A 14,905-nucleotide genomic window follows, 5' to 3' on the forward strand; every position below is an offset into this window, starting at 1 on the left:
TGATAGTCCCTCTCTGGAAAGCCAGGCCTCCAATCGTGCTGAAATGCTGTGTTCTGTCTTGTCCCCAGCCCTTTGCAAATATTTTTCTGCCTGGTATTCTTCTCCAATTCCCTTCTGACAGCTGGTTCACGGGACATCTCCTCTAGAAAACCCAGAAACACATTTCCAAGTCTCCTTTCCCCAGCGAGAGTCTAGTCTAGAGCTTTCTTACAGCGTCCCTAATAGCTGTCGTCACAAGGCTTTCTCTCCTGTTAGACCCGGAGACTGTGAAGAACAGGAGCCTTGCGCCTGGCACAACGCTGGACACGTGGTGGACATGCAGTAAATGCTTGCTGCAGGAACGGACGGTCCTGTAGGGTGTTCGTGGAAGGGGAAGGGAACCCTCCACTCTTTCCTGTCAACCCCCTCCTTACCCTCCCTCTCCTGTTTTAGGGAACCCTCCCTAAACCATTTCTGGCTAACTGATCTAATCTGCATCTAACTGTCCTCCACCCTTGTCCCCTCTGATAGGTCCCGACTTTCACACAGTCATACTCAAGTTATGTTTTCTTTTCCCTTTGTGACTATTTCTCAATCCAGGTTGTCTCAAGGTCTCCTTCTCTTTCCTCTTTTTTTTTTTTTCCTCCAGTTCAGGTGATTTACACTTCTCATGTACTGCGTCTGAGTTCGGAACACACGAGCTCTCCGCGAGCTCCCCTCTTTCAGCACCTGCTTCTCCGTCCCTCCATCTCTCAACCTCTCCTCCACGGCCGGACCCCTGACCCTCACGTGCATACCGTTTGTTCAGCACAAAAGCGGGGAGCCCCTCTTTGCTGTGGCTAGGTAGCCGAACTGTTTTAAGAACTGGATATTCGCAGACTGTGCTGGAGAGTCAGACCTCACATCAGGCCTCAAAAGGTGTGCTGAGCGCCGACGCCCCGTAAATGACAACTTCCAGGTTCCTCTCCAACCCCCCCAGCTCGCAGAGTCAGCCCCACAAGTGTTCCGGAAGGCACAGACCGAGGAAGGACAAGGAAGGCAGCGCGGCGGGGCGGAGCGCACCCCGCCGCCCGCCCGCAGGAACTCCCGCCCCCGCGCCCCCGGCGCTCCCACAGCCGCGCCCGCGAGCTACGCGAGGACGCGGCGGCGTGCGCGCCGCCCTGGGGGCGGGGCCCGGGGGGGGTCGCTGGGAGGTGGCGCGGGACGTGCGTGCGTGCGTGCGTGCGCGCTCGCGGTGGCGGCGGCGGATCGGAGAGGCCACAGCCGGAGACCGAGCTGGGATCGGGCCCCGGGCGGGGGCGGTGCGAGCGGCGCCGAGCGGACCCTGGGGGCGGGGACGGAGCCGGGGCGGGCGGGACTGGAGCGGAGCCCGGGAACGAGGCGGGAGGTCCCAGGGTCTCGGGTTGGGGGGGTGGAGCCGCACTTCGTCGCCGCGGGGGTGCCGGGACTCCGGCCGCAGTGCCGCCGCCATCACGGACTTCCTGTGGGACAAGCGCACGGGCCTCGCCGCCAGAACGGTGAGCGCGCGGGCTGGCGGGCCGCGGGGCCGCGCGGAAAGATGGCGACCGCGGAGCGGGAGGGGGCAGAGTGGGGCTGGGGGCCCGGCCGCGGGGCGCGAGGGGAGGAGGAGGGTAGAGCCCTGCGAGGCGGCCGAGGTGAGGAGTAGGAGGTGAGGAGGAAGACCGGCCTGCCCTCGGTGGACCCGGGAGGACCTATGGGAACTCGGGAGGGGCCGGAGTCGGAGAAGGGGCGATGGAGCGGGGATGGGAGTGGTTCCAGAGATGGGAAGGAGCGGAACACCAAAGTTGGACCAAGGCTGGGGACGAGGAAGACACCGCCGTGTCACTGGGAGCGACTGCAGAGAGTTGGACTCGAGGAGTTGGTTCTGGGCTTTCGGAGTGAGAAAGGAGGGCGGGGGAGGTTTACAAGTTGAGAGAGGTGAACTGGAGGTGCCTCGCGCGGGGAGGGGCCGTGAGGACCTTCGGGGGCGGTGTGTTGGGGGTGGGATGTTGATGTGGCTGTGCTAAACAAGGTGGATTACCTGGGAGTCCTGCGTTTGGCCTTGTTGGAGCGGCACCGAATCAAAGATCATCCTCCTCCTCAATATGAGGAGGTGGGAAGTAGAAGTTCAGAATGAAAGCCAGATGTTGGAGTCATTAAGCCTTTCCACATCTAATCCCCCCCCATAAGACTTCTGTCCCTAGGCCTATATAATTTTATTTTGTTCGCATATACTTATTTTTCTAGTGATTTTTCTTTGTTTTTTTCTTTTAAGGAAAAAAGTATTTGTGTACCATGCTATTCCAGTTCGAATAACTAACTGGAAGGGGGCCAGCTTTTAGCCAAGTAGTGCTGATATTAATTAAAAACCAGTTATTCAGTACTTCTTAAGCACAAGAGGGGAGGGGCCAAATGGGAAGCTGACTGCAGCTTGGGGCCTCCTGTGTTAAAAACTTTTAAGGGGGATTTGGCCAGTGATGTGAGAGGTGATTAAGACAGTTCAAGAGGGGGGCGCCTGGGTGGCTGTCGTTAAGCGTCTGCCTTCAGCTCAGGTCATGATCCCAGGGTCCTGGGATCGAGCCCCGCATCGGGCTCCCTGCTCAGCGAGAAGCCTGCTTCTCCCTCTCCCACTCTCCCTGCTTGTGTTCCCTCTCTCGCTGTCTCTCTCTCTCTGTCAAATAAATAAATAAAATCTTAAAAAAAAAAAAAAAACACAGTTCAAGAGGTCAGACCCAAATCCCTGGAACTTGCTTGTATTTGGTACTGCTATATGCAGAAGCCTGGTAAACTGGATTCCTGCCCACAGGACACAGAATGGTCTGGTTGGGAAGACAAAGATACACTCTTAATAATTGTAAAACATTTATTATGATGATGTATACAAAAATGTTATTCTATCGAGTTGTGAGGAACTCAGAAATGGCACAGGTGTAGTTTAGATTCCAGCCAAGGATGAACTGAGACATCAGTTACACAGTCCCACCTGTAATGAGCTGTGGCCCAGATCTAAAGTTCTTCCTGGAGCCAAGTTTGAGGGGAATCAGTAGAGCAATGAGGGGAAGGGGCTGGCCTGAGGGGAGGGGAGGGTTCCTAGAGTTTTCCACCAGAGTTTGTAGGTGATATATATCCCACTCCACTAAGGAGAAATTATAAGCACAAGGAAGACCAAGGAAGTTGTACGTCATAAAATGAAGTAGAAGTAAAAGAGCAGAAAGCAGCTTAGCATCTCTGGAGCAGCTAGGCCTCGGAGCAGAATTCTGAAAACTCAGAGCTTTTCCCCACTATTGCTGTTTTTCCTTCCCTTCCAGATGCCTCATCCCCGAAGGTACCATTCCTCAGAGCGAGGCAGCCGGGGCAGTTACCATGAGCACTATCGGAGCCGAAAGCATAAGCGACGAAGAAGCCGCTCCTGGTCAAGTAGCAGTGACCGGACCCGGCGGCGCCGGCGGGAAGACAGCTACCATGTCCGTTCTCGGAGGTGAGGCTTCAGGAGGAGAAACTTGGGTTCAAGGTCACTCACTCAGTTACGTGTTAAAGATTTATTGGTTACACGCTGAGCGGTTGGGGTAAGGCGATAGGACTGTTAACGGCACAAGCTGTTTGCGCTGTGGTGCTAAGGCGGTTCTCATAGAGGAGGAATGCAGTCGGGCCGACGGGGCGTCCGGCGGCGTCGGTGGGAGTGGGGCGGGATGTGTAATTCGGGACAACTTTCCTAGAGAACGTGCCATCCAGGCTGGTCTGGAGGACAAGGGAGAGTGTCTCAGGCAAAGGGAAAGGAGGCGCAGAAGACTGGGGTCTAGAGCTAGCTGCTGTCCTGACAGACAGGACGAAGGTCTGTGAGGTTTGAATGACAGCGGCGTGTCCTGGGGGCGGGGGGCAGTTCGGAGCAAGACCGGAAGTTAGGAAAGAAATGGCTCTTGGCTCCATTCGCTGTGTCGCCGGAGGGGAGAGCAGGCCCCAGAGCAGTCGTCCTGCCGCTGTCCTTCCGGAGGTCGTGGTGACCCGGGGCCGCGGGGATCCTCCTCTGTGCCCCGTTACTGCGCTGTTCTGGCCTCGGCCCTCGGTGACCTCCCGAGTGCGTGAGGCGGGTGTCCTGGCCCCGCCGCTGGTGCTGAGGGCCGCGCGGCCCGTCGTGCGGCGGGGCGGTGCCCTTAGCGGCCGTGCTGTCCCCCAGCAGCTACGGCGACCGCTCGTCGGACCGGAGGGCGTGCGAGCGGCGGTACTACGGCAGCTACAGGCGCAACGGCTGCAGCCGGGCCCGGGGCGAGGCGTGCTGCGAGGCCGGCTTCCGGCACTCGTGCGAGTTCCCCCGCGAGGACAGCAGCTTCCGCAGCCAGCGCGGCAGCCGCAGGAAGCCCCGGCGCCGGAGGCGGCGCAGCCGGACGTTCAGCCGCTCGTCCTCGGTGAGTGCCGCCGGGCCCTTGCTCTCCCCGCTCGCCTGCCCCCTGGGAGCCCGGTAAGTGCCAAGCATCCTTGTTCTCAGCTCAGCGATGGGGCGTGAGCGCCGCCGCGGGCGCTGAGTCCATCCGCTCTCTCCGAAGCGCTGTGGCTCCCGGAGGGCCCTGGGGTCTGCTCCGGAGCCGGACGGGCACAGCGTGCTTGTGAACCCCAGCGCCCTCCTCGGCATGCTGGGCTGACCGTGTCGGGCGCAGCTCCTGTGTCGCAGAGGCTTCCGCTCTCTAGCGGGGACCTTGCTTGTGAATAGCCTCTTTCCCACAAGCTCTGGGCTCCAGGGCCCCGTCAGCAGGTGGGCTTGGGTGGGGGGCAAAGGGAGATCTGTGCCTGTCTGGAAGGGCGTTGTGTGGAGCATGGGGTCGTGGGTGACACTGGCGACGACACCACCTCTCTGCTCTGCCCGTTCCTCTCCCTGTTCCCGTTTTGGGTTTGGGGACTTGGGATTATGCGCCGCTCTCTCTTCTCACCCCGATCCGCCTTACTGCATCTGACGTGTTCCCTTCCACTGTCCCCCATCATCGTCTGTCCCCCCTGGCTGGGCGCCTGTGACCGGTGACCCCTCCACCACCCACCCCGCCTCCCTCCGGCCCCCGCTCCGACACCTGGCTCGCTCCGACCCCCCCCGCCCCCCGCCAGCAGCACAGCAGCCGGAGAGCCAAGAGTGTAGAGGACGACGCTGAGGGCCACCTCATCTACCACGTCGGGGACTGGCTACAAGAGCGATGTACAAGCCAAATCGTAACAATCCTATAGCCTGTAATGGTCCCATAGCCATCCTAACGTCCCGAGCCAACCCAAGTCACAGCTTCTTGCCTTTCCTCAGTGGTGGTGTTTATCTGGGTGGTTTGAGTTGCTGTTGAGAACTGACCTCTGCTGTCCACTCCCAGCTCTCATGGCCCCTGGGTTAAAGGTGGTGGGAATCACGCAGGGGTGTTCTTCCCCTGTGACCATCTGTATCTGTTCCCCCTTCCTTCATCTCCTCACCCCAGGTTGCTGTACCCCTTTTTCTTCCTACTCAGCTCATTCCCCACCTTCTCTCCCTCCCTCTCCCCGACCCTGCTCTTTTTCATTTCAGATGAAATTGTAAGCACTTTGGGAGAGGGGACCTTTGGCCGAGTGGTACAGTGTGTCGACCATCGAAGGTAACTACAGCCCCCTCCCTCCCTGTTCCATACCTGCTAGTATAAAGAGGTAGTGAGGGTTATCTGGGGCTTTTTTGCTGATTAGCCAAAGGTAGGATTTCTTAATCCCCAGACAGCCCCATTCAGTCTGAGATGGTTTTGACGACCCAGCAAAAACCTCTTCTGCCATCCCACAGGGGTGGGGCTCGAGTTGCCCTGAAGATCATTAAGAATGTGGAAAAGTACAAGGAAGCAGCTCGACTTGAAATCAATGTCCTGGAGAAAATCAACGAGAAGGACCCTGACAACAAGAAGTAAGGAAGCAAAGGAGTATGTGGGGAGTGTGAGAGGCTCCAGTCCTGCACAGGAACACCTTCCAGGCCTCGGTTAGGCAGGCAGCCGAGTCCTAGACCTTCTCATCCATTCATTTTTTGTTCATCATCTTAGACTAGTAGAACGGTAGGGGCAGGAAGGGAGGGTCTGATGTGCTGTAATCCATTCCCTGTGTTTCCAGGGCAGTGAGATTGCTCTGCAGTTTGGCCCCAGCCCAGGGTGGCCTCTGGAGAGCTGGGCCCTGGAAATGGCCCTGAGACTGAGAATTAGCATTTTCATCAAAAAGTCATTTGAGCTTTCTGTACTGATGAGGCCCCAGACATTTGTATGTAATATTTCTGTCCATGGACCTTTTATAAGCTAAAAGTATAATGGCATTAAACAAAGACACAAGAAGACGATCGGTATAATCATGGGCCCACTGGTGGCTGGTGGTCAATGAATTTCAGGAGTGGGAGCTGGGGTCAGGGTTTAGGAATGACAGTTTGACAATTCAGGGTCCATACTGGAGCCTGGCATCCCACTCTTCAGCCAGTAGAATTGTTTTAACTATTTAAAATGATGCAGGAAAATGGTTTGAAGCTCGGCAGGTAGTATCTCTCTTCTTGGGTCTGCCGGAAAGGCCGTTCCGTCGCTGAACTGAGTTTTGTCGGTGATGCTAGCTGGCGTGTTTTTACACAAGCTTTGTGGTCCCTCCTTGTTGGAGGGGTGGTGGGCAGATAGGAGCTCATCAGACCTCCCCCTCCCCCATCTCTCTTCTAGCCTCTGTGTGCAGATGTTTGACTGGTTTGACTACCATGGCCACATGTGCATCTCTTTCGAGCTTCTGGGTCTTAGCACCTTCGATTTCCTCAAAGACAACAACTACCTGCCCTACCCCATCCACCAAGTGCGCCACATGGCCTTCCAGCTGTGCCAGGCCGTCAAGTGTGAGTGCGGTGGGCCGAGGTGGACTTGGGGCAGCCCCTCCCTCTGTGGGACCTCTTCTGTGTCCGTTTACATTGGCTGAGCCCCTCAGCTGTCAACTTGATTATCTGCAGTTCTCTTACTGTCACGTTGACAGCTTCCTCACTTGACTCCTTGACCAGTGTCCTCAGCATCACTGATGAGTCTTACTCCACATGCAAAAATCTAAAGGGAGCTGGAAGAGAAAGCTTCTGAAATCAAAGCATTGAATTACCTTTTTTCTCTTCATTTCCCTTCCTTGGGAAAGTGTTAAGTCAGGCTGCAAACACAAAGAGACAAAAAGGCTCCTCAAGCTAGAGGTTTATGTTTGAGCTGAGATGCTCTCCATTTCCAGCAAAGGTGGGAGCAGGGACGAGTGCAACCAAGGGGGCCAGGTAGGGGAGCCAGACAAGTACATGGTTCCTCTTGGGTTTTCATAACTATGCAGGCTTACGGAGTTGAATTCACAGAATGTCAAGCACATACGTCAAAAGACAAAAATAAAATGCATGGCAGACTCTTTATACATCAGTTGAGAATTACGTTTGTGTCTTACATTGATAAGCGTACGGCTTCTTAGACCAGGCATTTCATTTGGATGTAGAGCAGAGAGCAGCCTAGTGATTCTGGACCTGCCTCCTCACCAGCTTTGAGCCAGGTGACCAGACTTGGGGTCACTGGTGCCAGTTAGCCCTGGCCACCTGGACCAACCTTGACTTGGCCTTCTCCCCTGCAGTCCTCCATGATAACAAGCTGACACATACGGACCTCAAGCCTGAAAATATTCTGTTTGTGAATTCAGACTATGAGCTCACCTACAATCTAGAGAAGGTAAGAGGGACAGGCAGCCATGCCACTTTTCCTTTCTCGTAGCCCCTTTCCTCCCTTTTGCTTTCTCCCGTATTCTCTCCCGGTCTGGCTCTGAGTAAACCAGAATACCAGAGTAGATTGAAGGGGAGAGGTTGAAGAAGACTTAAATTGGAAGAGAACTTTTGAGGAGGACCTCAGATAACTTTCCAATAGAGTGCAAATGCTTCTAAGATATTTGGTTTGGACTTTCTTCTCCGTAAGGGAAGCTCAGTTCTCTTGATCTATTTTCAGAAACGCTGTATACCAGTCACTTGGAAAAAGTCCAGATGCACAGGGACTTGCATGCTATGCCATGATCATTCCTTAATCCTTTCCCACTCCTAAATTATCTGCAGGATACGGGGGAAGCTGTAAAGTGGATTCTCCAGTGCGTTATGGGAGTAAGCAGGTCGAGGTGCTTTTTTTAAGGCCTGAAAGCACTTTAGAGAATAGTCGTAAGAGTCTTGGTCCAGGGTGGCTGGGGTCCATCGTCTTCCTGCTCTGCTCCTAGAAACGAGATGAACGCAGCGTGAAGAGCACAGCTGTGCGGGTGGTGGACTTCGGCAGTGCCACCTTTGACCACGAACACCATAGTACCATTGTGTCCACTCGCCATTACCGGGCACCAGAGGTCATCCTCGGTAAGCGCGGGCAAGTGGGGGAACAAGGTTGTCCAAGTATGTGAGCGTGGGTGGTGGGGAGGGGGGGCCCCCTAAGCATCATAACACCTTGTCCCTCCTCCTCCCCCCAGAGTTGGGCTGGTCACAGCCTTGTGATGTGTGGAGCATAGGCTGCATCATCTTCGAGTATTATGTTGGCTTCACGCTGTTCCAGGTAAGGGGTGGGGTGTCTTCTATAGCCACCTGGCATTCTGCCTGGTTTCCTTGTCTGCTGAGGACCTGCCTGCTCACTCCACATTGCTTATCGTCCTGGAAGCTGGTCTCCAGCAGCATGTTCTCAGTCCCATGCTCAGTTCTGTCTTTGTTTCCCAGACCCATGACAACAGAGAGCATCTAGCCATGATGGAAAGGATCTTGGGTCCTATCCCTTCCCGGATGATCCGAAAGACAAGGTGAACCTTGAGGGTGTGGGGGGGACTTAAAATCTTTTCCTTTTTCTCCACAAGACCGGTCTATTTCACATCATTTTCTTTTTTTTTTTTTTTTTTGACACCTTCCCCTCCCCCCCCCCCAGCTACTCTCACATGGGGGAATAAGGGAAGTATCCCACAACAAAAGGAACCTCCTGACCCCTCAACCTCCCCTTCCTTTCTAGGAAGCAGAAATATTTTTATCGGGGTCGCCTGGATTGGGATGAGAACACATCAGCTGGGCGCTACGTACGAGAAAACTGCAAACCACTGCGGGTGAGCCAGGCAGGGGTGAGATAGTGCTTACCGCCCAAAGGTCACTTCCTTCCTAAGGTGCTCTGCCCCTGGAAGGCACTTCACAAGCAGAGTTAGGAAGGAAGGGGGAAAACTGAAAGAAGACATCTTTGGTCAGTAGAAGAGAGATAAGAGGGAGTGGTTTTTGGAGGGAAGGAGGTTAGACAGCCAAGTCTTTCTTGGGCCAACCAGAGATCAAAGCAATGTCCTGGATTCTTGAGTCAGACAGAAAAGAATAAACTACCTTTGAAGAGCTCACATTTTAATGAGGAGCTAAAGAAGATTCATGAAATTGACAAAGATACACACATAGAACTTTCAAAGAGTATGAAGGAAGTAATTGTGCTAGTGGGAAGGTAGATCGAACAGTAATATCAGAAATCCTGGTGACGGTGTGCTCCTGGTAAGGTTGTATTCGTAAGAGTATTGGTAAATGGCAGAGCCTTGGTCCTCCAAGGTTGAAAGCTAGGGCCTTGAAGAAAAAGGCAGGACTCGTAAGGCATTGTGCCTCCTCACCTTTTTCCTGCCCTCCACCACCAGCGGTATCTGACCTCAGAGGCAGAGGAACACCACCAGCTCTTCGATCTGATTGAAAGCATGCTAGAGTATGAACCTGCTAAGCGGTTGACCTTGGGTGAAGCCCTTCAGCATCCTTTCTTCGCCCGCCTTCGGGCTGAGCCACCCAACACCAAGTTGTGGGACTCCAGTCGGGATATCAGTCGGTGACGATCAGGCCCTGGGCCCCCCTGCATCTCCTCCAGCAGTGGGTGTCCAGTCCAGGACACTGGTGCTTTTTTATACAAGAGAACAGAGCCGGAGTCCGCCCCTTCCTCCTGGCTCCCTGTATACCTGTGAATATGTGAAATAGTGTAAATACGGAAGAACTTGTACCTGTTGCTCCCTCCCCAGCCTTGTACAGAACGCTGTTCATCCCACACACTTCCCATCCTCCCCTGCCCCCTCACAGTGGAGTTGGACGGGGGCAGGAGGAGGTAACCAGGTGGCACCTAGCCCATGTTTTATAAGGAATTTTGTACAGTCTTTGTGAAATAAAAATGACGTGCTTCATCGGACCCCCACTCCTGGAGTCTGAGGTGTGGGATGCTGGGCTGGAGGGATAGGGAGATTGGCAGCCCTTCCGAGTTTGTGGATGAAGGGAGTCCATCTCACCCTCCCGAGTCCCCCGGAGCCCACCGCCCGCGGATCCCCGTGTGTCTGGCGCGGGGGGGGGGGGGGGGGGGTTGGTGATGGGTGGGGTGCTTCCTCCGGGTTAGAACCGAGGCACCTGTTCCATCCAGCGCGGTGAGCATTGGGGAAGGTCCGGTTGCGGTGGCCACCGGGCGGGAGCCCAGGCTAGTCAGCGGCCCGCGCCGGAGGCAGGACTCCCGCCGGATGTCTCGGCAGAGCGGGCCGGGACCCCGCCGCGGGGCCTGCCGGGAGCTGTAGTTCGTTGGTGGGCTTGGCCTTGCGTCACGTGGGGCGCTTCCGTCTTCGGCTGTAGCCGAGGCGCAGGCGCAGCCCGCCGCCGCTGCAGGGATCCTCGGGGCCCTTCCGGCCTTCGCGGCCAATCCGTGCAGAGCCGAGCGGGCGGACCGGGAGGAGCGGAGGGAGCTCCAGGAGCCGCCGCCGCCGCCGCGCAGGGGCGTGGAGGGCAGGGGCGGCCCAGGTCGCGGTTGCAAACATGGCTCAGAGCGGAGACGGCGGAAACCCCTTCGCCGGGCCCGGCGAGCTTGACAACCCCTTTCAGGTGACGCGCGGGCCTTCTCTGGCTAGCTTGGTGGACTCTTCGCGGGTCTGGACGGGCTAACTTGTCTTCCCAGTCCTGACATTTGTTCCGGGGAAGGGCCGCCACGTGGGGGTGACGGTGACTCCAGACCAGTGAGCACCCTGGGGGGCGGGCCCTGCCCCTATATGGAGCTGGTGCTAGCAGTGTGGGGTGAAGGCTTGGGGGCAGATGTTGGGACGGCAGCGTGGCCTCCGACGTGCAGTGCTTGGAGCCACAGGCATCGGAAGAGGCTCCAGGGAGTTCCCCCAGGCCCCAGGTGCCAGCTGAGCCCCAGCTCTGCCCACAGGACCCAGCTGTGATCCAGCACCGACCCAGCCCGCAGTATGCCACCCTTGACGTCTACAACCCTTTTGAGACCCGGGAGGTGAGATTCTCGGAGCAAGGATGGCAGGGAGGGGGAGGGTGTGCCTGTAAGCCCACTCTGTCGGGATACCGGGGACTTTTCTGCATGCAAAGGATCTTAGCCCCCGGAGAGAGGCCAGTCTGCCATGGCTTGCCTAACCCTTCTGGGGACACGAGGGCCAACGATCCCGTTTGAGCCCTAAGCGTCAGTCCTGGGAGGACTTGGAGACCGGCAACGCCTGAACCAGAGCTGTATCTGGGGAGGCTTCTTTGAAGAAAGGAAAGAATGGGGCTGGTAGGAGTTGAGGAGAAAACCAGTTATGCTTAGGCATGCATTTAGAGGGCAAGGAATGAGGAGGACTGGACCTGTTTGTCCCATGGAATAGAAAATGCTAAGAGCTTTAAAAAGTGAAGGGGGTGAGTTCGGTAGATGAGTGCCTTGCGTCCTGACTAAGGGATAGGATGTGGGGGGTGACGAGGGCTGCCGCAGCTTAGGAAAGAGTTCTCTGACAGAGGTTCAACTCTCTGGGTCCGGGGCGAGGCTGGGGAATGGGTTCTGGATCTAAAGGTACTCAAGCAGACTCTAGTACCTGCATTGGGAGGGACTAGGTGATCCCTAAAGTCTTTTCCAAAACCAACAGCCCCCACCAGCCTATGAGCCTCCTGCCCCTGCCCCATTGCCTCCACCCTCGGCTCCCTCCTTGCAGTCCTCGAGAAAGCTCAGCCCTACAGAACCCAAAAACTATGGCTCCTACAGCACCCAGGTAAACAGGGTGTGGGGATAGGGGAGTGGGGGTCAGATCTGGGCCCAGGACTCCCATCTCCCTCTGCGTGTTCTGGGCAGGCTTCAGCTGCAGCAGCCACCGCTGAGCTGCTAAAGAAGCAGGAGGAGCTCAACCGGAAGGCGGAGGAGTTGGACCGGAGGGAGCGAGAACTGCAGCATGCTGCCCTGGGGGGCACAGCTGGTAAGTGGGTTCTTGGGGGGGGGGGCGGGCATTTGACACTTTTGAAGGAGCAAAAAGAACCTAAGAGCGTGGGCTATGCAGCCACATTGCTGAGTTTGAATTTGGGTGCTGTTATTTACTGCCTATGAGCTCTTAGGTAAGTTACTTAATCTTGAGTGTCTCAGTTTCCTTACTTATAAAACAAAGGTAGTATTTGTACATGTTTCACAGGACTTGTGGCAATTAAATAAGGTCCTCCATACAGAGTGCTTGGCGTAGTGCCTAGAAGTTGTAAATAATAGTAAACACCATCAGCACTGGTTTTGCTACTCTCTCTCGTCTCCTCGGACCCCGAGTTGGAGGGAGAGAGGACTTGGGGTGGAAGGGAGGGGTGATTCCTTTGCTGGTCTCTGCCTCACGTCTCAGGTCCTCCTGCTCTCTCTCTGCCTTACAGCTCGACAGAACAATTGGCCCCCTGTCCCTTCTTTTTGCCCAGTCCAGCCCTGCTTTTTCCAGGACATCTCCATGGAGATCCCCCAAGAATTCCAGAAGACCGTATCCACCATGTACTACCTCTGGATGTGTGAGTAGTGAGAAGCCTTTTTTGGAGGAAGAGTAAAGGTAGTGACCTTACATCTTTCCTGCCCTGGAGCCTACCCACCTAGAACTCAGCATTTCATCTCTGCTCAGCTTTTGAGTTTAAGGCTAGTTTCTCCAGGAATTTTCCTGGGTTACTCCTTTCATAATATTTACAACTTGTTCTCCCACCCTCTAGAAAACATATGTTCTTGTCCTCTTCCCCTTTCTCTTGTCCTCCTGCATAAACGTTTTCGGAGTCCTTTAAACGTCTTTGCAAAGGTGATCACGTGTGATAGAGATGTGTCTCCGCTGTTGAGGATTTTGTGAAGGCAGAAGCTTCCCTTCCTTACTCTGCCGTATCTGGGGCGGGTTGTGTGGCGGGCTGCTGTGGGAAGGAGCCGCTGTTGCAGCCCACACTCAGTCTCCTCTACCCCCACCCCGCAGGCAGCACGCTGGCTCTTCTCCTGAATTTTCTTGCCTGCCTGGCCAGCTTCTGTGTGGAGACCAGCAATGGCTCCGGCTTTGGACTCTCTATCCTCTGGGTCCTCCTTTTCACTCCCTGCTCCTTTGTGTGCTGGTACCGCCCCATGTATAAGGCTTTCCGGTAAGTTGAGGGGTGGGGGTGGTGGAGAACTTGGGATGGGCCCCACATCTGCTGCTCCCACCCTAATTCTTCTCTCGCTCTCCCCACTTTTCCTGCCCGCAGGAGTGACAGTTCATTCAATTTCTTCATTTTCTTCTTCATTTTCTTCGTCCAGGATGTGCTCTTTGTCCTCCAGGCCATTGGCATCCCAGGTTGGGGGTTCAGGTCCGTGAGGCTACCCGCCACCCCCACCCACCCCCTTCCCTCGTTCCTCTAGACCAAGTCAGCACTAGGTACTGGGGTAGGAGTTGCTCAAAAGAAGGAAAAGTGCTTGTTTAATGAAAGAAACAGGACCTCCTTCCCGGATGGAGAGAGCCCAGTCAGAACTCTAGACAGGCCTAGGTTTGGGGGAGGAAAAGTACATGTGGTCAATCTGAGAGGGCTTCCTGGAGAAAGCACCCGGGAGCACTTCCGAAGCGGGGATGGAGACTCCTCAACAGAAAGGTCTGTTTGGGCTGAGGATGTCCTGGGAGGGCCTGGAGAGCTACGAGCTAATTGCTCGGAAGCTAGAATCAAACTTTGATGAGGGCGGATATGGTTTGGGATTGTGGTACTTGGGAAGCCGCCAGACTGACGGGGCGCGACCGCTGGTGGGGTGGGTGGGAGTAGGGCCCGCGTGCCCACCGGTGAGAGCGGCCCGCCCTCACGCCCTCACCGCCGCGTGCCCCCCTTTCTGGCAGTGGCTGGATCTCCGCTCTGGTGGTGGTGAAGGCCAACAAGGCTGTGGCCGTGCTCATGCTGCTGGTCGCCCTGTTCTTCACCGCCATCGCCGTGCTGGGAATTGTGATGCTCAAGCGGGTGAGGGGCTGTGCGGGAGGCGGGGCCAGAAGCGTGACGTCATGGCCCCGGGGGCCCGGGGGTCGTTCTGGGGGATAGGGAGGGCCCGGCCGCCGGGCGGGCGCTCAGCTCCTGGACCTCTGGGGTGGGGGGAGCTACGAAGGAAAAGCCCGAGCCGCAGCGAGTGGGCGATGGGGCGGCGGTGGGGTCCCGGCGGCCGGCGCCCGCTAATGGTCTCTGCCATCGGCTTGCAGATCCACTCCCTGTACCGCCGCACGGGGGCCAGCTTCCAAAAGGCCCAGCAAGAATTCGCCGCCGGGGTCTTCTCCAACCCCGCCGTGCGAACCGCCGCTGCCAGCGCAGCCGCTGGGGCTGCCGAAAATGCCTTCCGAGCCCCGTGACCCCTGGCGGGGACGCCCCGGCCCTGCCGCCGGGGGGAGCTCACTTAGCCCCCGTCCCTGACGTCTCGGACTCGGTGACATCACTCGGGGTCTTCTCTCTAGCGCCCCCAGCCCCGCAGCCCTGACTGCTGACCCTGACTAGGGGTGCGGGGAGCCCACTGTGACCCAGGCTCGCTTCCCCCGCCACCCCCCAATTAGGCCACACTACCGCCGCCTCCTACAAACCCCACCCAGCTTCTCTCTGCTGTGCCAAGACTGTTGTTTCGGTTATTTAAATAAAAAAGCGGAACTGGAACTCAAATCCCCGTTTCCGGAATTTTTATTGGGAACCCGGCCTTTGGAAGAGAAAAGGGAGTGTGGCGGGGAC

At 56.4% G+C, this 14,905-nt stretch overlaps 2 protein-coding genes and 1 long non-coding RNA gene across 6 annotated transcripts; 2 read left to right on the forward strand and 1 right to left on the reverse strand.

The window, feature by feature from the left end:
• Positions 1 to 1,329: 1,329 nt before the first annotated feature.
• Positions 1,330 to 10,139, forward strand: CLK2 (CDC like kinase 2). Of its 4 annotated transcripts, none has more exons than XM_036124400.2 (13): positions 1,330 to 1,496; positions 3,288 to 3,457; positions 4,154 to 4,382; positions 5,071 to 5,158; positions 5,510 to 5,576; positions 5,753 to 5,869; positions 6,651 to 6,817; positions 7,570 to 7,664; positions 8,194 to 8,323; positions 8,434 to 8,516; positions 8,675 to 8,754; positions 8,958 to 9,048; positions 9,607 to 10,139. In XM_036124400.2, the coding sequence occupies exons 2-13, from the start codon at positions 3,288 to 3,290 to the stop codon at positions 9,790 to 9,792; spliced, it is 1,503 nt and encodes a 500-aa protein (XP_035980293.1). In that variant the 5' UTR covers positions 1,330 to 1,496; the 3' UTR covers positions 9,793 to 10,139. The 4 variants fall into 4 exon arrangements, with proteins under 4 accessions (XP_035980293.1, XP_035980295.1, XP_035980294.1 ...); XM_036124402.2 differs by having other exon boundaries at positions 4,157 to 4,382; XM_036124401.2 differs by having other exon boundaries at positions 1,331 to 1,496; positions 5,074 to 5,158.
• On the reverse strand, positions 9,312 to 10,545 carry LOC118555935 (uncharacterized). Its single transcript, XR_004927231.2, has 2 exons — positions 10,352 to 10,545; positions 9,312 to 9,915 (listed from the first exon to the last, which is right to left on the reverse strand). It is a non-coding gene; the product is annotated as an uncharacterized LOC118555935 (long non-coding RNA).
• A 60-nt stretch (positions 10,546 to 10,605) lies between these two features.
• Positions 10,606 to 14,839, forward strand: SCAMP3 (secretory carrier membrane protein 3). Its single transcript, XM_036124406.2, has 9 exons — positions 10,606 to 10,813; positions 11,139 to 11,216; positions 11,836 to 11,958; positions 12,039 to 12,159; positions 12,593 to 12,721; positions 13,162 to 13,321; positions 13,424 to 13,525; positions 14,041 to 14,158; positions 14,392 to 14,839. The coding sequence occupies exons 1-9, from the start codon at positions 10,748 to 10,750 to the stop codon at positions 14,536 to 14,538; spliced, it is 1,044 nt and encodes a 347-aa protein (XP_035980299.1). The 5' UTR covers positions 10,606 to 10,747; the 3' UTR covers positions 14,539 to 14,839.
• The last annotated feature ends 66 nt before the right edge of the window (positions 14,840 to 14,905 follow it).

This window comes from Halichoerus grypus, chromosome 7, assembly GCF_964656455.1.
Source record: "Halichoerus grypus chromosome 7, mHalGry1.hap1.1, whole genome shotgun sequence".
Classification (NCBI taxonomy): domain Eukaryota; kingdom Metazoa; phylum Chordata; class Mammalia; order Carnivora; family Phocidae; genus Halichoerus; species Halichoerus grypus.